At 42.1% G+C, this 21310-nt stretch overlaps 1 protein-coding gene across 1 annotated transcript; it reads right to left on the bottom strand.

Annotated features, from left to right (window-relative positions):
* Nucleotides 1–740: 740 nt before the first annotated feature.
* Nucleotides 741–19606, bottom strand: LOC137752974 (zinc finger protein 615-like). The gene is given in 7 exon segments (XM_068527890.1): nt 741–1021; nt 1024–2652; nt 7587–7682; nt 13679–13771; nt 14049–14175; nt 15290–15486; nt 19535–19606. Coding segments are annotated over 6 exon segments (2205 nt in total). The 5' UTR covers nt 15305–15486; nt 19535–19606; the 3' UTR covers nt 741–776.
* Between the last annotated feature and the right edge of the window lie 1704 nt (nt 19607–21310).

Here is a 21310-nt window from a genome sequence, read left to right as displayed (position 1 = left end):
ACGAAACGAGTACATTTTTCATTCTGAAGTACTTCAAATCTTCTGAAATAACACAAACTTGGAACCAAAGAAATACAAAAGTTAAATACTGAAAATTCAATCCATGATGAGAGTAACTGCCACTATGTAAAATTTATAAGATCAATGACAAGGCAACTAGAAATATGGCTGAAGGTATCCTTCAGTTGCTTGTGAGGTGTAGTATCCCTTAAGTTAAGACTTGTAACAGAATGCTCTCATTCATCATTTCCCCAAGGCTTCTTTCCTTCATTAAGTTGTCTGATATTTTGTTAAAGTCCACCATATAGAATGTGTTTCTGCACGGATTTCCTGGCAAATGATGAAGCAATATTTATTACTGCAAACCCTGCCATATTCATTGCCACAGGAAAGTATTTTTCTAGTGATAACTGACATCTGTTGAGGAATTACTTCTGGGCAAAGGCTTTCCCACAATTATACTTCTACCAATTAGAAATATTCATTCATTCATGATCTATGGTGATCACATATGATAGGGTTTATTTCCACTGAAGGCTTTCCTAGTCTTTCACACTCATAGGCTTTATCTCAGTATATACTTTTTAGACATAGAATGTCCTAAAATATTTTCACCAAGGCTGATTGTATCCGAGTAGTTTTGTAAATTTTTTCATCAATATAAAATATGAGGTAATTGATCACTAAAGATAATACCACATTCTTTGCATTGTGATTCTTCTCTGCATACTATTATCTTGAGGGTCTACAACCGGCAACAGGCTTCCCCAAAGTGACTACCTGTGAATTCTCTTATGTTTATCAAGGATTGACAAGTGGGCAAAAGCTTTCCCACACTCACTGCATCCATAGGGCCTCTCTCCTGTATGTTTTCTTTGGTGAACACTGAGCCCTGACTTTGTGGTGAAGGTTTTCCCACATTCACTGCATTCATATGGCTTCTCTCCTGTGTGAATTCTCTGATGGGTAATGAGATCACTTTTGCACAAAGAGAATTTTCCACATTCAGTACATGCAAAGAAGTCTTTCGTGAGTGAAATCTCTCATGTTGTATGAGGCGTGTCTTCTTCTTAAAGGCTTTACCACACTCGTTGCATTTGTACGGTTTCTCTCCAGTGTGAGTTTGCTGATGTGTACCAAGGGTACTCTTCACGGTGAAGCCCTTGCCACATTCACTGCATATATATGGTTTCTCTCCAGTATGAGTTCGCAGATGTGCGATGAGCTTCCTTTTCGCGGATAAGCCTTTGCCACATTCGTTGCATACATAGGGTTTCTCTCCTGTGTGAGTTCGCTGATGTACAATGAGATTGCCCTTCTGAATGAAGCCTTTTCCACAATCACTGCATATGTAAGGTTTCTCTCCTGTGTGTGTTCGCTGATGTCCAATCAGCCGGGCCTTGGCTGGAAAGCCTTTTCCGCATTCACTGCACACGTAGGGTTTCTCTCCGGTATGAGTTCGCTCATGTACAATCAGTTGGCTCTTCACAGTGAAGCCTTTCCCACAGTCACTGCATATAAATGGTTTCTCTGCAATATGAGTTCGCTGATGTACAACAAGATCACCCTTCATGGTGAAGCCTTTTCCGCATACACTACATACATAGGGTTTCTCTCCTGTATGAGTTCGCTGATGTCTGATGAGAGGGTTCTTCAAGGTGAAGCCTTTTCCACAATCATTGCATGTATAGGGTTTCTCTCCAGTATGAGTTCGCTGATGTGGAATAAGACTCTTCTTCAAGGTGAAACTTTTCCCACATTCACTGCATACAAAGGGTTTCTCACCAGTATGAGTTCGACGGTGTGCAATAAGACGCCTCTTCTCGATGAAGCCTTTTCCACATTCACTGCATATGTAAGGTTTCTCTCCTGTATGAGTTTTCTGGTGTGTAGTGAGACTGAACTTTGTAGAGAAGGCTTTTCCACACAGACTGCATCCATGGGGCTTCTCTCCCGTATGAGTTCGCTGATGATAAATGAGCAGACACTTTGTGGTGAATGCTTTCCCACATTCACTACATGTGTAAGGTTTCTCTCCCATATGACTTTTCTGATGTTTATTGAACTGCGATTTCTTAAAGAAGGTTTTATCGCATTCAGTGCACTCATAATGTTTCAGTCCCGTATGAGTTCTCTGATGTTCAGTGAGCCTGGATTTTCTGGAGAAGGCTTTCCCACACAGGCTGCATCCATGAGGTTTTTCTCTAGTATGAACTCTCTGATGATCAAAGAGCTGAGACATCTTGAAGAAGGCTTTCCCACACTCACTGCATACATGGGCTTTCTCTATGTTGTGAGTTCTCTGTTGCTTAGTGGACAGGGAGTTATTGTTGATGGGTTTTGCACTTACAGGAAATTTAATTTCAGTAAAAGATTGCTCGTGGTTAGCATGGAGAAGGGATTTCCCATCTCCATTAAACTCAGCAGAGTTCTCTAAGTTACAGCTTCTCTTCTGGTTTTCAAAACTTATATTTGAATTTAAAGGTTTTTCAGTTAAGTCAAACATATCACAATTTTGCTTTAACAGGAAATGACTTTCGCTCTGATTAACAATATCTGCAAATGTATTATGTTCGCAGCATTGTTCCACAGTATTTTGAATGCTGTGATTTGGCAAGTGATGCTGCAGAGGGTCATCAACTTTCCTGATTTCTAGGAAAGAAGAGAACAAGGAATCATTCTGCAATCTCTCATAATCTTAATTTGGTAGAAAACTGTTTCAAAAAATGCCTTCATGTGAAGTAACTAGTGACAATTCTATGTGTGGTATAAAAAGAAATATATTTGGTCTTCCTCCACAGAGCTCCTAAAGCCTTGTAATTTCCTAAGTGATAAGGATGCTAATGAGGTGACTTAGCATAGGGTTCCTACATAACCTCAGGATGGGGCTGACCACCAGAAAGACTAAGTGATTAGAAGGTTGGAACTTTGAGCTCCACCCACCGGCCTCTGGGAAAGGAGAGAGGGCCTAGATATTAAAGCTCTATAAGAACTCTTAACAAAATTTGCTCAACCTCTGGATGGGTGAACACATCCATGTGTCAGGAGGGTGGTGCACCCCAGTTCTGGGGACAGAAGCTCTCCCATTCAGGAATCCTTCAGACCCTGCCTTCTTGTACCTCTTCATTTCGGACCTTGTACCTCTTCACTTGATTGTAAACATAAGTAAATGTTTCTCAGTTCTCAGAGCCACCCTTGGAAATTAACTGAACCCAAGAAGCGGGTCATGGGAACCTCCAACCTACAGCCAGTTGGTCAGAAGCACAGGTAATAATCTGGACTTGTAATTGACATCTGACATGGGGACAACCATGTGGGACTGAACCCTTAACTTGTAGAATCTGACACTATTTCCATGTAGATAGTATCAGAAATGAGTCAAAATTTAGGACACCCAGGTTTAATTCTATGTACAGACCACTGAAGCAAAGGAATAAAGAAGGCAATTGCAGTCTGTGAATCATGGTTAAAGGAGCAATGAATATGTAAGAGGTGGAGGAAATCAGGATATGTTCAAAGAAAAGACAAGGTTCACTGATGGACTTAATGGGAGAAGCACGGAAGAGGTTAAGACTCAAGGATTATTCCAAGAATTATGTGGTTTCAGCCACTGGGTAGGTGGAATGCCTCTTAATAATGTGAGGAATATTACTGAAGTCCAGAATGAGAGGAAAATCTAGCACGCATTGTGAAACAAAGTTTAAGATGACTATTACAGGGACTTCCCTGGTGGTGCAGTGGTTAAGAATCCGCCTGCCAATGCAGGGAACATGGGTTCAAGCCCTGGTCCGGGAAGATCCCAATGCCACGGAGCAACTAAGCCCGTGTGCCACAACTACTGAAGCACGTGCCTAGAGCCTGTGCTCCGCAACAAGAGAGGCCCGTGCACCGCAGCAAAGAGTGGACCCCGCTTGCTGCAACTACAGAAAGCCCACACGCAGCAATGAAGACCCAACGCAGCCAAAAATAAATAAATTAATTTTAAAAAAAAGATGACTATTACATACCCGAGTACTATACAAACATGAACAGGTTGAATATATAAATCTTTAAAAAGGTCTTATCTGAAAATAGCAATGTGGATATCATCAACATAGATTATTCAAAGATAGAGAACTGGATGAGGCTGTGTTTAGAAACATGTAGAATAAAGGTGAAGGCACAGGGCCAGGGCTTTAGCCATTCCACATGTAGAGTTTGGAATTCAATTAAGCCCACCTAAGAGAACCAAACATTGAGTATTGTGATCACGGGTCCCCTGAAGATCCAGGTATATAGAACAAAATACAATGATGAGTAAGATGTGGATCCTCAGCATCTGATTTCAAGGTAAGTGTGACAGACTATTGAAAGACTGGTTATCATAGTCTAACATCTTGCCATCCTTCTTCATTCTGTAGACCACCATTCACCTAACTCTACCAAAGCACTAATTGAATTTTTTAGAATTTCTCTTATTGAAGTGTAGTTGATTTAAAATATTGTGTTAGTTTCTGGTGTACAGCAAAGTCATTCATTTATACATACATAAATATACATATACATTTATATTCTTATCCATTATGGTTTACTACAGTATACTGAATATAATTCCCTGTGCTATACAATAGTACTGTACTGTTTATTCAATTCTATATAAAATAGTTTGCATCTGCTAATCCCAACTAACCTCAAATTTAGAAAAGCTTCTGTAACCAAGATTCCAACTAATAGTCTAGCTGGAACATACCCTATGTTCCTATGTAAAAAGGGAACGTTGGTATGCAGTTACTCCATCCCTGCATCTTGCAAAGAAAGGAGTGGCCATGACTGATGACTGGAAGATAACCTCTGAGTCCCTGATATCCTGCCTGATAAGAGTGTCTTTTTAGGCATGAGGTCTGAAGCCATACCATACAGTTTATACTAACAATGTGATTTGTGGTAGATGCCCGTTTTTTGTATGCCTGAGGCTTTGGACAACACTAACATTCTGATTCTGGGGTCTAGAGGCACCAGGCTTGGGTGAGCTTCCCTGGTTGGCAACACTCCACACATGTTGTCAAACATTCAAACATCATTGCTGGGAAAATTCAGCACTGTTCACATGACTCCACTGGTAGAGGACAACCGGGAAGCTTCTGTGCAGTCTCTCCTGGATTCTTTCCCATGCACATTTCATCTTTGATGACTTTAATCTGTATTATTTTATTGTCACACATTGTAACCAAGAGTATAAAAGTACATTCCCCTCCCCAATAATGTCTACCTTCTATAAAGTAGGCAAAGTGATCCACTTTAAAAATTGTATAATGCCACTCCTCTACTCAAAATCCCCTGTTTTCTCAACTTATTCAGAAAAGAGTCAAGGTCTTGAATGCCCTTGATAGGCAGTTTGTGACCTATGTAACAAAACCCCCAGCTACTACCCTGTTACCCTTAACTCCAGTCATTTCCCCTCTCGCTCAGTCTTTTCTACCCATGTAAGTTTCCCTGAAGTTCCTCAAACACATTCCAGATTCAGGTCTTTCAACTTCCAACTGTCTCACATTTGGAAAACTCCTCACCCAGGAAGATTACTCATATCCCTCATCTATGTGCTCAAAGGCATCTTATCAGATTGCCACTCCCATTCCTAAAAGGGAAGTTCCAAGCCCCAACACCCACTCTTCCATTAGCTGCTTTAATTTTCCTTACAGCAATTTTTACACTAAGACATGTTAGTTACGCGTTTATTATTCATTATAGAGTATTTCAATTGAGAACGTACTCCGTGTGAAGGGACAAGATATATATTTTTTTCCTGTTTTGTATTGCTATTAGCTTCAAAACTATTATGCTATTAGGCTCTCAAAATGCAAGTTTTAAAGGAGGAAAGCTATCACATCAATTGCAGAAGGCAATCATATGTATGGAACATATTAAGCATACTTAGGGGACTTCCCTGGTGGTCCAGTGGTAAAGAATCCACCTTCCAATACAGGGGACGCGGGTTCGATCCATGGTCGGGGAACTGAGATCCCACATGCAACTAAGCCGGCGCGCCACAACTACTGAGCTCAAGCGCCACAACTAGAGAGCACACGTGCCACAAACTACAGGGCCCACACGCTCTGGAGCCCACGTGCCACAACCAGAGAAGAGAAAACCCGCACGCCACAACTAGAGAAAAGCCATGTGCCTCAATGAAAGATCAGCACGCCTTAAGGAAAATCCCGCGTGCCACAGCTATGAACCAACGCAGCCAAAAAAATAAAAAGAAGAGGACAAAAACTCTTTACTCTTTATAATCAAGATGATATTGTATCACGGGATCATTGAAAGAGAAAGTGTAATCACATTTGGCAGGAAACAGGGTTAACTGGGACTAAGTGTCATCAGAATATGACGGGAAATTAATCAATTGTATTTCTACATTCTAGCAATGAATAATCTAAAAATGCAATCAAGAAACAATTCCGTTGACTATAATATATAAAAGAATACCAATATATTTAGGAATAAATTTAAGAATGGAAATACAAAACTTATATTCTGAAAGTTAGAAAAACATTTTGGAAGACATTAAAGGCCTAATTAGATTTAAAAAGATCCAATGATCATGGAACAGAATGCTTAATATGGTTAAGATGGAATGACTCCCCAAATTGACATACAGTTCAATATAATCCCTATCAAAATCCCAGGCAAATTTTTTTTTCTGCAGAATTTCACAAGCTGATTCTAAAATTCAGATGGAAATTCAAAGGCTCCGCAATACTCAAAATAGGCTTGAAAAAGTTGGAGGATTTACATTTTCCAATTTCAAAGCTTACTGCAAAGCTATAATAATAAAGGCTACAAAAAGGATATATATATATATAAAATAATCCAAAACTGATGGTGGTGATGGTTGCACAACTATGCAAATATAATAAAACACCACTGAATTATATAACTTAAATGGATAAATTGTTTGATATTATATGAATTAAATTTAAATAAAACTGTTAAAAAATATAAAGTGAGAACAGAAGCTTTAGGAAAATAAATACAATGATAACATCTAAGAACTACACGGGAATCTGAATTAGCAAAACTATGAAGGAAGTTATTTGAAGCAGACTGAAGTTATGACCTAGTTCTAACATGTAGCATGGTAGAAACATTTTTTCTAGCATCCAAGGTGGGGTTGGATGTTATGGTGGGAAATCATTATTTCCTAACTGGGCAGGAAGAAGGTACAGTAGTAAGAAGAGTGATGAATTCAAAGTTCGCTCTTTCCAGAGAGGCCTGGAAAGTGGAATTTCACAGCAAGACAAGTGGTAACACAGAGATCCTGTGATGGTGAATGAAGAAGAGGAAGATTTGAAAATCCTAGGAAGAAGAAAACTATGCAAACAAAAACAAGATGCATATGAAATAAACAGGGATCAGATCTCAAAAGAGAACAAAGCGATATATTTTCCTCTTAACTTCTACAAGGAAAAAGAGTTCTTACACCGGAAGAGAGGTACGTGGTAGGGCTGTCTATGTTTCCTCAGACACTATCACAGCTCTGACGCCTTCTCTCCTGATCAGAGTGTGACTTCCCTGTCTGCCCACCTTGCTGGGTCTCACCTACTCACCTGGACAGATTCGACCGTGGCTGTCATCTTCTACTGGCCACAGTTGTTCTCCTCGTTCCAACCTGGAGACAGCATCTGGTTTGCTGGCTTGATACCCTGTTCATGAAAAATGATAGAAGAATTAGACATATCGAACTGGGCTGGGATACGGCAGGAAGGGATAATGGTACATGGAGGGAATAAAAAGGTTTCACATCTGTAACCTCAAGGCTTTTCTCTCAGGAGAGGGGCTATTATACCCTCTCGTCTGGGGCAAGAGAAGGATCTGAGACTCGACCATTGCAGAGGAATGCAGTTAGTCTGAAGAGTTAAGAGGCTGAGAATGGAACGGCCACTGACGGGCACCCTCTGAGGGACCCGGGGGAGCCGTCCTCACCCACGGACACCAAGTTGCTATAGTTCTCCAGCATCACATCCCGGTACAGGTCCTTCTGATCGGGGTCCAGGAGCTATGTACCAAACTATGTACCTGCCACTCCTCCCACGTGAACTTCATAGCCACGTCGTCATGTCAGGGATTCCTGTCATAACATGGTCTTATTTAGCGAAGTGATGTTCTTTGGGTAATATGGAAAAATGTAAAGGAAATTATTCTGCTCACTTTTGCCATATGGGAAATTAGTGGGTTTTTTACCTTCACACGCTGTGATAGAGTAAGAATCCTAGTAAAATATTACATTACTGTGCAGTCTTCCATTCATTCAACTAAAGTTGAAAATTCAAAGAAGTTTCAGTAATGTACTGTTAATTCCTCTAGCTGAGGTAAGAACATCTGCAATCTCTATATATGTGAGCATTTGTAAAGGAAAAACCCAGTTTCGTCTCCTTCCTGTGTAGTGAAAAACCCAGTTCTTCTCCACTGTGTGCTTCTTCCCTGCGAGTCTCCTTTATTACCCACAAAGAACACTTCGTTTCTGACCCTTCTGGTCACCAACTGTGTGGAGACTTTTTCCCCACAACAAGCAATTCTCTGCCCTACCAGCTGGGTGTCCTATAATTTAAATCAATTCTGACACTATCTACCCAAAGATAGCGTCAGATCCCACAGGTTAAGGGCTCAGTCCTGTAAGACTTCACGGCACCCACTTCAGACACCAATCACAAATCCAGGTTGTCACCTGTGCTTCTGACCAGCCAGCTATAGATCAGAGGTTCCAATAACCCCCTCCTCAGGTTCAATTCACTTGCTAGAGGGGCTCACAGAACTCTGGAGAACACTTATGTTTACCAGTTTATTAAAGGCTATGATAAAGGATACGGGTGAATATCCAGATGGAAGAGATGTGTAGGGCAGGATACGTGGGAAGGGAAGTTCTCTGAACATCATAGTTTGGGGATTTCATGGAGTCTTCATCATGTAAGCATAATGAATCATTAACTCCATTTTCAACCCTTCTCCCTTCTCAAGAGAACAGGGGGTGGGGATAAAAAGGACAAGCTTCTCATCATGGCTTGGTCATTCTGGTGACCAGCCCTCATCCAGTAGCCCACTCAGAGTCACCTTGGTAGAACAACATTACTCCTGTCACCCAGGAAATGACAAGAGTTTCAGGAGCCCTGTGTCAGGAACAGAGGTCAAAGACCAATATTAGAACAAGAGATGTTCCTAGTGTTCTTATCACTTAGGGAATCACAAGGGTTTTATGAGCTCTGTGCCAGGAACAGGGGGCAGAGACCAATACATATTTTCTATTATCTCATAAGCATCTATTTACTAATACTGAACTATATGATTCTTGTAAGTATATGAATAATAGATTCCTAAATTCACCATTAGCAGTTGAGCCAATACCAAAACCAGTAATGAAGAGACTCCAGATGCCAGAATCACAAGACAATACATGCTAATTTCAGTAGTTAATATACTAAATGAAACAAAAGAAACTGTATAAAACATGTATAGAGCACAATAGGTTATTAGATGATCAAATCTGTAAAGAAATTATTCTTTAAAGAATATATATGGACACATATGGACACAGACCGGTGCATATGCATGTGTGTAGATTAGGCAGGATTAATATCATATTAGATAAAATGAAGGAACAGCTGTAGGAAACATGTTTTTACATTTATGAGGACAGTAAGGACTGCAGTTAAGGATTTCACTCACCACATCACCTCTATGGAGAACCAACAAAGTCCTATGTGAACTTGAGACCCATGTGAACTTGAGACCCATGTGCCATGAAACATTAACATCCTTTGAGGAACTGGTCTGCTTTTGTAATAGGGAAGAACAAATCTGACTCCATATCAGATCTGTTCCTCTTACTTTAAACTCACTTTAACCTTTGTGCTCTGTTGCCTGTACTTAGTCATGCTGGCTCTGTACATTTTGTAAAAGAATGCTGCCTATAGCTTGAAATATACAAGAACATCCGTGACCTGACCTGAACAGAGAATAACATTTGTCTTGTTCAAGGTTTACAAAAACATGGTGACCTGACCATGACCTGACCTACATGACAGCTGCAAGAACAAAGAATCCAACACCACCAAGAAGTGTGCAACAACTAACCACGTCCCTCCCTCACCCTGCCTTTAAAAGGGCTTTGCTGAAAGCCTTCAAGGAGTTCCAGACTTTTTAAGGCATGAGCCACCTGACTCCTTGCACGGTCCGGCAATAAACCCTTCTCTGCTCCCAACTCCGACGTTTCAGTATTTGACCTCACTGTGCTTCAGGCACACGGTCTTGCGTTCAGTAACAACCTTACCAACAATCTTCATCCATTTTTTCCTCTCCCAGCCTGTATTTACGTAATGTCAAATCTCATTTGCCCTCTACAAGCAGCATATCCAGAACCTCACCAACACTGAACCCTCCACACATGCTGCAGCCAACCATTCTCGCAGTCACCATGTTTTTTGCAATAGCCTCCTGAGGCTTTCCTGTTTGCCGCCCTGCCCACTACTGTCTGCTTTCTACACAGAAGCCAAAAGGATTCCTTGAAAAATGTAAATTATTTCATGTCATTCCAGTACTCAAGAACTCCTCGTGTTTCTTTTTTAATTAATCAATTAATTAATTTATTTTTGGGTGCGTTGGGTCTTCGTTGCTGCGTGCAGGCTTCCTCTAGTTGCGGCGAGCAGGGGCTATTCTTCCTTGCGGTGCATGGGCTTCTCATTGCAGTGGCTTCTCTTGTTGCGGAGCATGGGCTCTAGGCGCATGGGCTTCAGTAGTTGTGGCTCACGGGCTCTAGAGCGCAGGCTCAGTAGTTGTGGCGCACGGGTTTAGTTGCTCCATGGCATGTGGGATCTTCCTGGACCAGGGCGCGAACCTGTGTCCCCTGCATTGGCAGGCGGATTCTTAACCACTGTACCACCAAGGAAGTCCTCTCCTCGTGTTTTCTCATCTTATTAGGGAGTAAAATCACGCCTCCTTGAAATGGAATACGTGACCAGTCTTACCCCCCCATCCCACCCCGCCCCCACTGCTACTGCCTCTTTGGCCTTATACCCATCACTTTCCAGAAAGCACACTCTGCTCTGTCCACACGGGCTCCTTAATGTTTCTCAAACTCATTCGTGGCTCAGCCTTTTAAACCCGCTAGCCTCTCTACTTGGAAAACTCCTAACCCGGCAGCCTACTAACTTCCCGCATTTCTTGGTTCAGAGGCACCTTATCTGAGAGGTGTTCCCTACCTAAAGAGGAGCCCCAGCACCTACTCTTCCATAATGCTGACTAAAGTTTTGTTTCTTTAAGTTTTACTGAAGTATAGTTGATATACAACGTTGTGCTAATTTCTTCTGTATAGCAAAGTGATTCAGATATACGTGTATATTCTTAGTCATGTTCTTTCGCATTATGGTTTATCACAGATATTGAATATAGTTCTCTGTGCTACACAGTAGGACCTTGTTGTTTACCCATTTCACATGTAATAGCTTACATACGCTAACCCCAACCTCCCATTCCATCCCTCCCCCACCGCTCCTCCCCCTTGGCAACCACAAGTCTGTTCTCTATGTCTGTGAGTCTGTTTCTGCTTTGTAGATATGCTGATTTGTGTCGTATTTTAGATTTCACCTATAAGTGATATCATATGGTATTTGTCTTTCTCTTTGACTTACTTCACTTAGTATGATAATCTCTAGGTCCATCCATGTTGCTGCAAATAGCATTATTTCATTCTTTTTTGTGGCTGAGTAGTATTCCACTGTGTATATGTACCACATCTTGTTTATTCATTCATCTCTCAATGGACATTTAGGTTGTTTCCATGTCCTAGCTATTGTGAACAGTGCTGCTATGAACACAGGAGTGCATGTATCTTTTTGAATTACAGTTTTGTCTGGATATATGCCCAGGAGTGGGATTGCTGTATCATATGGTGACTCTGTTTTTAGTTTTTTGAGAAACCTCCATACTGTTTTCCATAGTGGCTGAACAAATTTACACTCCCACCAATAGCATAGAAGGGTTCCCTTTTCTCCACACCTCCTCCAGCGTTTGTTATTTGTAGACATTTTTTCTTTTCTTTTTTTTTTTGGCCAGCCCACGAGGCTTGTGAGATCTTAGTTCCCCGACCAGGGATTGAACCCAGGGCCTTGGCGGTGAGAGCACGGAGTCCTAATCACTGGACCGCCAGGGAATTCCCTGTAGACTTTTTCATGATGGCCATTCTGACCGGTGTGAGGTGGTACCTAACTGTAGTTTTGATTTTCATTTCTCTAATAATTTATGTTACTTAATCTTTATCAAAGCACTTTTCACCCCCTAGATATATTATTTGTTTATTTATTTATTTTTTATCCCACACCACCAGCCCCCAAAACACTTGATTAATTTCTTGACTCCTTTCTCTTAGACTAAAAACTTGTGATCTATATGTATACTTTTTTTCACTGCTCTTACCTTCCAGCATACAACAGGCTATCAAAAAAATGTAGAGGAATGAATCAAAAAATCAATCACATGTATGGAACACATTAGGGAGAATTTAAGAAAGAGGGTGGAAATCTATCTCTTTTTGAGTATGATGATGTCATATCATGGAGTTCACGGACAGAAGAACTTTAACTGACAAGTAATTTGATTAGCTGGGATAAATATCATCAGAATACAATGGAAAGAAAAATGAAAATTTTAGGGAAATGAAGATGGTAAGGTCTACAATCAACAAGAAGAAAGTTCAAAACTAATAAACACACAATGGAATTAATTTGAAGTAAGGAAGAGTTATGATCAGGTTGAGACTGGAACTGAGAACGTAGGATGTTAAGATAACGTTTCTAGGTAAAAATTCATCATGAACAGCAGACGCATTTACATAAGAGAGCTCTGCAGATGGGGAACATATGAGGTAATGCCTGAATGGCCAGGATGGAGGATGCATAAGAGTAAGGGAGAATGTAAACTTATAGTGGTTTTCTGGGAGGGAAGATGATCCTGGGTCCTGGCAGTTATTGAGAACTCAGGAGAGCTGCCATCAAGAGGAGTAAGTTATATAGGTCCCAAGTCTGTGGTGGATCACACTGCGGAGAGATCAATTTGGGAGTCTTCTCTAGTGACCCTAAGGAGCTTAGCTTATAACAATGAAGAAAACTTTGAAGGTTAGAAGATCATTGGAGAAAATGGAAAAAAACATCTTTGGAAAACCTCAGAGTGGGAATAAGGCACAGTGAAGACCAGTTTACTTTTGGGGCCGGCAGCCAACATGGGGTGAATGTGACAAAGGAAATCAACATTACCAGTGGAGCAGAAAGGTGCAGTAGCCAGAAGACAGTGAGGAATTCAAACTTTTCTCTTTGGAGAGAGGCCCTGGAATATGGAATTTCATAGCAAGGGAGGTGGAAGTGTATGAAGAAGAAGGAAAAGATATGAGAATCCTAGGGAAAAGAAAACTATGCAAACAAAAATCAAGATGGGGGTAAAATAAAGAAGAAACAGGTCCCGGAAAAGACAGAGTCTTCCCTAAGAAGGGATATATTTTTCTCTAAACTCGTACAAAGAAAAAGAGGTCTGACATCGGAAGAGAGATGCACAGAGGCACTGCTTACCCAGCGTCCAACCCCTCTCAGCTGTGACTCTTCTCTGACCAACTACAGTGTGACTTCCACGCCTGTCACCTTGCTGGTCTCTCACTCACCTGAATGGGTTCCACAGTGGATTTCATCTTCCATCGTCCATGGTTCTCCTTGATCCAACTTGGAGAGTATGTCTGGCTTTCTGGCTTGATAACCTATTCACCGGAAATGATAGAATATTTAGACCCAGTGAACTGGGCTTGGGGTCTGTGAAGACAGAATGCTACAGCTGAGGACAAAACAATTTCACGACCTACAGAGTAAAGGCTGTTCTCTCCGGAGAAGGGAGAACACCCACTTCTCATGGGCCAGAGAGGGGACTGAAAATCTACTGCTTCAGAGCATCATAGACACTCCAGAGCTTTCAGAAGCCGAGAAAGGAAACGCCACTGACTGGGGGCCCTCTGAAGGACACAGGGGAGCCGTCCTCACCCACAGACAGCAGGTTGCTATAGTTCTCCAGCATCACCTCTTGGTACAGGTCCTTCTGAGGAGGGGTCAGGAGCTGCCACTCCTCCCACGTGAAGTCCACAGTCACATCGTCAAACATCAGGGTTTCCTATAGTAACAGTGGTGTTTAATGAAGTGATGTCCTTTTGATGATATGGAAGAAATGTTAAAAATTTTTCTTCTCATTTCTACTTTATAGGCTGGATCTATATATCTAGGGGGTTGTTTTTGTTGTTGTTTATTGATTGATTGGCTGCATTGGGTCTTCACTGCTGTGCACGGGCTTCCTCTAGTTGCAGCGAGCAGGGGTTATTCTTCATTGCGGTGTGCAGGCTTCTCATTGCGGTGGCCTCTCCTGTTGCAGAGCACGGGCTCCAGGCACACGGGTCTCAGCAGTTGTGGCACGCGGGCTCAGTAGCTGTGGCGCACGGGCTTAGCTGCTCCGCGGCATGTGGGATCTTCCCAGACCAGGGAACGAACCCATGTCCCCTGCATTGGCAGGCGGATTTTTAACCACTGCACCACCAGGGAAGCCCCGGGTTGTTTGTTTTTAACGCACATGGAATAAGCAAAAGCCTAATAAAATACAAGGATCCAACTAAATATAATTGTGCAGTCAGTCATCCATCCATTTATCATTAGATGTTTCTATAATGTGTAAAAGTTAAACCTTCTTGTTAACCTAGAAACACTGCATTCATATATATATATACGACTAACACATAAATCAATGGAATTGGGATGACTAAATCTTTACAGCCAGTCAATCAGAATCTTCTGGGAAGTGACTCAAGAAGCCAGGATTATAAGAAACTAAATGTTTAATAAGCATGTTTAAAGTGTATGAAGAAGGAAATTATTTTTTGATATGTGTACTTTGTTATAATTTCAGCCTTTAAATATATCCTTAAGTCAGTTGTATAATGAACAAAAATAAAAGCAATATAAGAAAAAAGGTAGATTAAGAATCCAGATTTGAACATGGAAACCAAATGTCAGTCATATTGCAAAGCCTGAGGAAACAGCCCCCATAGAACTGCCCTCGCTTCAGACACCGGCTGCAATTTCTGGCGTCCCCAGGATCACCCTCACTTCAGAAGCAGGCTACAAAGACACCCAGGGTCCCCAAGACACCCTTAGATGCAATCATTAGCTAGAATAACTCAGACAACTAACAAACCCATTCGGGAACAAAGGAAAGAATAAAACAAACCAGAAGTCACCTGGGCCTGGATCATTTTCTTCCGTTCTCTAAAAACAGCTGGCAACAAGGAGGCTCTGTAACTGTGTCTTCTGGGTCTGCTCTAAATTTCTGTTCTGATACCTGTCTTCAATCAAGCATGTCTCCAGTAATGCTGATACCAAATCCTGTAACTTCTTTCTCCTTCTACTGATTCTTTTGCTCCTGGGGAGTCAGGACCTGTGGGTTGAGGAGAAAATTCAAGCTGAGGGTACATTTCCTCTGGGCCCAGATGCTATCACTGCTCCTGGGCGCTCACCTTAACCCAATGCCCACAGCATTGCTGAGTGTCCCTTTTTTACCCCAGAAGACTTTATTCCTCTGGCCAAAAAGGCTAAGCTTCTGACTGTGGTGGGGGTATTCCTTTATTCCGTGAAGTTGAAGTGGGGTGACTGTCAAAGGAGATGAGGGGGACTTCCCTGGTGGCGCAGTGGTTAAGAATCCACCTGCCAATACAAGGGACGTGGGTTCGATCCCTGGTCCGGGAAGATCCCACATGCCGCAGAGCAACTAAGCCCGTGCACCACAACTAATGAGCCTGCACTCTAGAGCCTGCGAGCCACAACTATTGAGCCCACGTGCCACAACTACTGAAGCCTGCGCGCCTAGAGCCCGTGCTCCGCAACACGAGAAGTCACCGCAATGAGAAGCCCGCGCACCGCAACGAAGAGTAGCCCCCGCTCGCTGCAACTAGAGAATGCCCGCGTGCAGCAATGAAGACCCAACACAGCCAAAATAAATTAATTAATTTAAAAAAATAGTCTAAGATTAAAACGAAGGAGATGAGGGAAACGAGATCCATCCCAGCAGCAGGCCTTAGAAGCAGGAGACTCTCAGGCAGCTCAGTTATACAAAAGGGACCGTATGGGAGGAGAGGCGCTGGGCACTGTTTTCCTTTAAACAATGTGCACTCAGGAACCTCCTCAAGCATTTTTATACACCCTGTGAGTACACACACTTCAGTTTGAAAACCAATGTACTGGGCAAACCAGAAGCACTGTCTTATAAGCAATAATGATAATATCTTAGGTTTTAAATATATTTTTTAAAGCACACAATATTGTAAATAAATTGGAAAGTGGTAAATTAAGTTGAGATGCTCTAAGACGCCTGTATTGTTAGAGAAGAGTATAAAAGTACTAACATAAAAATTTGACAAAGAAAGCTTCCATGCTGTATGTAATCTCTAGTGTCATGATGAAAACTAACAATTGTCTTAAAGTACATAATTTCCATCCTAACAGAAAGGGGAAACAGAACAAGAAGAAATTCATTCAAAACATGGCAAAAAAGAGAATAAGGAATAGAGAACAAGTGGGGCAAATACAGCGCACTTATATGACTTTTTTTTTTTTTTTTTTTTAAAGGTAATTTAAATTTATTTATTTATTTATTTATTTATTTATTTATTTTTGGCTGTGTTGGGTCTTCGTTTCTGTGCGAGGGCTTTCTCTAGTTGTGGCAAGCGGGGGCCACTCTTCATCGCGGTGCGCGGGCCTCTCACTATCGCGGCCTCTCCTGCTGCGGAGCACAGGCTCCAGACGCGCAGGCTCAGTAGTTGTGGCTCACGGGCCCAGTTGCTCCGCGGCATGTGGGATCCTCCCAGACCAGGGCCCGAACCCGTGTCCCCTGCATTGGCAGGCGGATTCTCAACCACTGCGCCACCAGGGAAGCCCACTTATATGACTTTTAAAACAAAACACTAAGAACTATATTAAGTATATTGAATCAACTATACTCCAATAAAAAAATTTTTTTTAATGAATTATATTCAGTATAAACAGAACAAAGATTCCAGTTAATTACATCAAATACAAATGCCTCGAAACTGTCAGACTGGATTAAAATTTAAAACCCAGGACTTCCCCGTCAGTCCAGTGGTTAAGACTCCATGCTTCCAATACAGGGGGCCTGGGCTTGATCCCTGGTCGGGGAACTAAGATCCCACATGCTGTCCAGTGTGGCCAAAAAAATAATAATAAAATAAAATAAAACCCAAGAACATGCTACTCTAGTTGACATGCCTGAAATATAGTGATATGGAAAGCTGGAGAATAAAAGGTTAGAAAAAGATAAACCATGGAAAGAGTAACCACAGATAATCTATATTCTCTGACAAAATGCACCAGAAAACCCAAAAATTACTACAGAGAAAGAGAAACAAAGCTTACTAGTAAGAGGTTCAATTCACCACATTTTAAGAAATTTGCCATTTCTAGGTACCTAATAATATAGCCTTGAAACATATACAGCAAGGGAATTCCCTGGGAGTTCAGTGGTTAGGACTCCAGGCTTCCACTGCAGGGGGCACAGGATCAATCCCTGGTGGGGAAACTAAGTTTCCTGCACGCCATGCGGTGGCAGCCAAAAAAATTTTTTTCTAATTAAAAAACAAACAAAAAAAAAAGGAATGAATTATAAACATTAGAAATTGGACAGAAAATTAAGGTTATATTCAGACAATATCATCCTTGACATGGAAAGAGAGATTCAAAGAATTATAATACTTATTTAAAACAAAATTTCCCCTCAGAAACCCCCAAGCAGATTTTCACATATATTGCTGGCTAGAACTGCACCACGTACCTAAGCTCATTTCGTACTAATTCAATCACTAGCAACGCGAAGTGGAACCACCAGGACTAACTAAGACCAACCAGTATTGGGATATGGGTCACCCTGTCAGAAGGATGGATAACGAAACAAAACGGCGATTCTGTTAGCAAAGAAGAAAGTGTGAGTGCATGTCAGACAAAACAGCAAGTGTCCACTGCCGCTGGTGAGAGCAAGCCTTCCTTGACAAACATTTTCTGCAAAGGTGAGACAGGCTGGGACCTGGAACCCTTTGCTGCAGTGCTGCAGTGCTTGCATCTGGACACACCTCTCCTCCGGCAACAAAAACCAAAGAAACTATGAAGGACTAAAAATAACTTTGCACATGCGCAGAGGGGGCAAATTCTGGACAACAAGATACAAAGAAATCAAGAAACCCAACTGCCACTTCTGAAGAATCCACCTGCCAGGAGCAAAAAAGCAGGGGATCCGGAGCAAAAGCAGGGTACTGCCATGCCCCTTGCACACACCACCACCTAAAGGGTGGGCAAACCATCTAAGCCGTCCCTCCGGCCCAACTCCTGGACATACCCCTACCCTCACCCCATATAAGGAACCAGATGCCCCCCCCAACCCCACCTCAGAGAGCGAACAAGCAAGGGAACCTTTTACTTGTTCTTGCTCCCCCCTGCTGCAGCAGGGCCCCAATAAAGCCTGGCCTGAATTTCTTATCTGGCCTTTGATCAATTTCTATGGACCAAGGAGGCCAAGAGCCCTGGTCGGTGACAAAGGGATAGATACTATACATTTCTGCTTTGAGGGTTAAGATCTGTCACAAGGACTCAATTCCGCCTTTGCAGTGCGAAAGCAGCGATACACGATACACAACACATAGGCGAGGCTGGGTTAGTCCCTCGGTCTGCGGATAAAAGCCTAAAAAGCATAAGGTTTAGAACTACACTACCGTCCTGGGCTGTACCGCCTTCCTTCCCAGCGTACTTGGTTGGAATCTCAACGCAACCACCAGCCAGGCGTCCTAGGGGACCAAAGCCTCAGCCCTCACAAGACTCTCTGTACCACAGACACTGACTACACACTTCCTTATTAACCCGAAACCTGGGCCAGATACCCTCATATGATGACCGTCCAGCCAGGCCCCAACATCTCTGAGCGCCATATTAATTCCCGAATCTGAATCTCTTACCGTCGTAAATACCACCTGCATCCTTTAGAAATAGAGTGAGCCGCAAAGACCCCCATACCAGGCCGGTCCGGTCACGATCGTTGATCTCTACAGACTTTGTGTGTGTGTGTGTGTGTGTGTGTGTGTGTGTGTGCGCGGGGGAGCGCCGCGTGGCTTGCGGGATCTTAGTTCCCTGACCAGGGACTGAACCCGGGCCACTACAGTGAAAGCGCCGAATCCGCCAGGGAATTCCCTCTACAGATTCTTAATCGTTTTAACCAACAGCTCCCAAGGTACCCCAACGACAGGTACACGCGTCACAAACGCTCCTGGTTCCTCTCAAATACCTCCACCTCCGTGCTTCCCACCAGACCCTCAATAATTCCGTAAGTCCACACTACACCATTGCAGCCTGTGGACGACACGTCCACAGGGGCAAACCTCCTATGGGACAAAACCACAAAACTTCAAGGGACAAATGCACACACTGACCCGATTTTCTCCAATCCACAAGCAGAGCCTAAAACGTTAACACTTCCACGAACCGCTTCTACTTCTGCCCCTGTCGCCCAGATTTTTCGTCGGCCTACGGCGGCCGAAGACGGTCTGAAGCGTTTGAAGAAACGCGGACTGGATTTCTGGTATTACCTTGAGAGGCAATATGTCCGCGCCCAGCTCTCCGCGGCCCCAGGGGGCGGCCATGTTGGGACACCTGACGTACAGAAGGCCAAGGGGCGGGTTTGGAGGCCGGGAGCCCTGGATGGTCCGGAAGGTGGGAAGCCACTGAAATTATTTCATTACCTGTCACTTCGACTCTTCAGAAAACTAGCAGATTTTCAGAGACTCGAGGTCTGCGAGGCAAATACGGAGCTACCTAAACGGCGTTCGACGCGCTGGGGAGACAAGTAACATTGCCGCGGCCTTTATTTTACACCTTGTATTTAAAAAGGAGGGGGGCGGGTTTCGAAAAGGACCAAGGGTTCAGGTGTCGGTATAGCAGCAGAGAACGAACTCCTGGGAAGAGAAACGGCAATACTTCCGGTAATCGGACATCCGCCCCCAAAACTTTGGAGGAACATTTCTTGCAGGAAGCGGCTTTTAAGGACAGAATAAGATTGCAAGAAACTGGCACAGTGTGGAACACGCCATCACGTTCAAAAGGAAAAGAGCGGCAGGGATGAAGCCTAAGTTTTGATTGGGATTGGAGCCTCGGGGAAAGGCCACTTTAAAAAGGAGGCCAGTAAAGGTCTGGAGCCGATGAGAAAGGCACAGCCAGAATGGAGTCCAAAAGTATTAAGGTCAATAGCTATTTGGCCAAGACACTAAGATAATTCCATGGGGTTAGTTGTTTCAGCAAATGATGCTGGAATAATTGTATATCTATTTGCAAAAACATAAATTAAGACCCATAACTCTAACCATATACAAAATTAACTCGAAATAGATCACAGACCTAAATTTAAGAGGTAGAAGTATGAAACTTAGAGAAGCGAAGAGGAGCCTAAGTTAGCCAAAGAGTTCTGTGACAAGACAAAGTATGAGCCATAAAAGGAAAAATAATAAATTGGACTTTATTAAAATTAAAAACTTTTGTATTTCTAAGCACAGCTTTAATAAAGTATTGAGTGGAGCCAGAGGTTGGGAGAAAATATTGACACATTTAACATCTATTGATAAAGGACTTGTATTCAGAATATATCAAGTGTTCTCAAAACTTAATAACAAAACAACTATCCAGTTACTTTTTGCAGGTTATGAAAATTTCTAAATATTGCATCGTGGTGATAGTGGCACAACTCTATGAACTTGCTAAATGTCATTGAGTTGTACGCTTATTACTGGTAAATGTTATATGTAAATTATGACCATAAAGCTGTTAAAATGAATTTCTGTTGTGTACAAAATTTATAGCATATGGATTTTTTAAAAGACATCAAATATAATTGCAAAATTATAAACTATCTAGGATTGAAAGTAAATGGAGATGTCTGGGACTTATAAGAAAAACAGTACAACAAATCTTGGAGTGAGAATGTAAGAATTTGAATAATGAGAGGATCATAATAAAAAGTGAACATAGTTGAATATGTTATGTTTTTCAAGTATACCCCACTTTAATGCATACCTTTTATATGTGACTCAAGTTACCATCCTACTAGTTCACCCATGATATAATTACAGCCACTTAATATTAATTATATAGAGATATACAAAACATTTTATAATATGGAAATGTTTATAATGAGAAAGTAAGTGATAAAATTAGAT

Source organism: Eschrichtius robustus, chromosome 19 (genome assembly GCF_028021215.1).
Source record: "Eschrichtius robustus isolate mEscRob2 chromosome 19, mEscRob2.pri, whole genome shotgun sequence".
Classification (NCBI taxonomy): Eukaryota; Metazoa; Chordata; class Mammalia; order Artiodactyla; family Eschrichtiidae; genus Eschrichtius; species Eschrichtius robustus.
The sequence above is the reverse complement of the archived record's forward strand: the minus strand, read 5'-3'. Positions and strand labels throughout refer to the sequence as shown.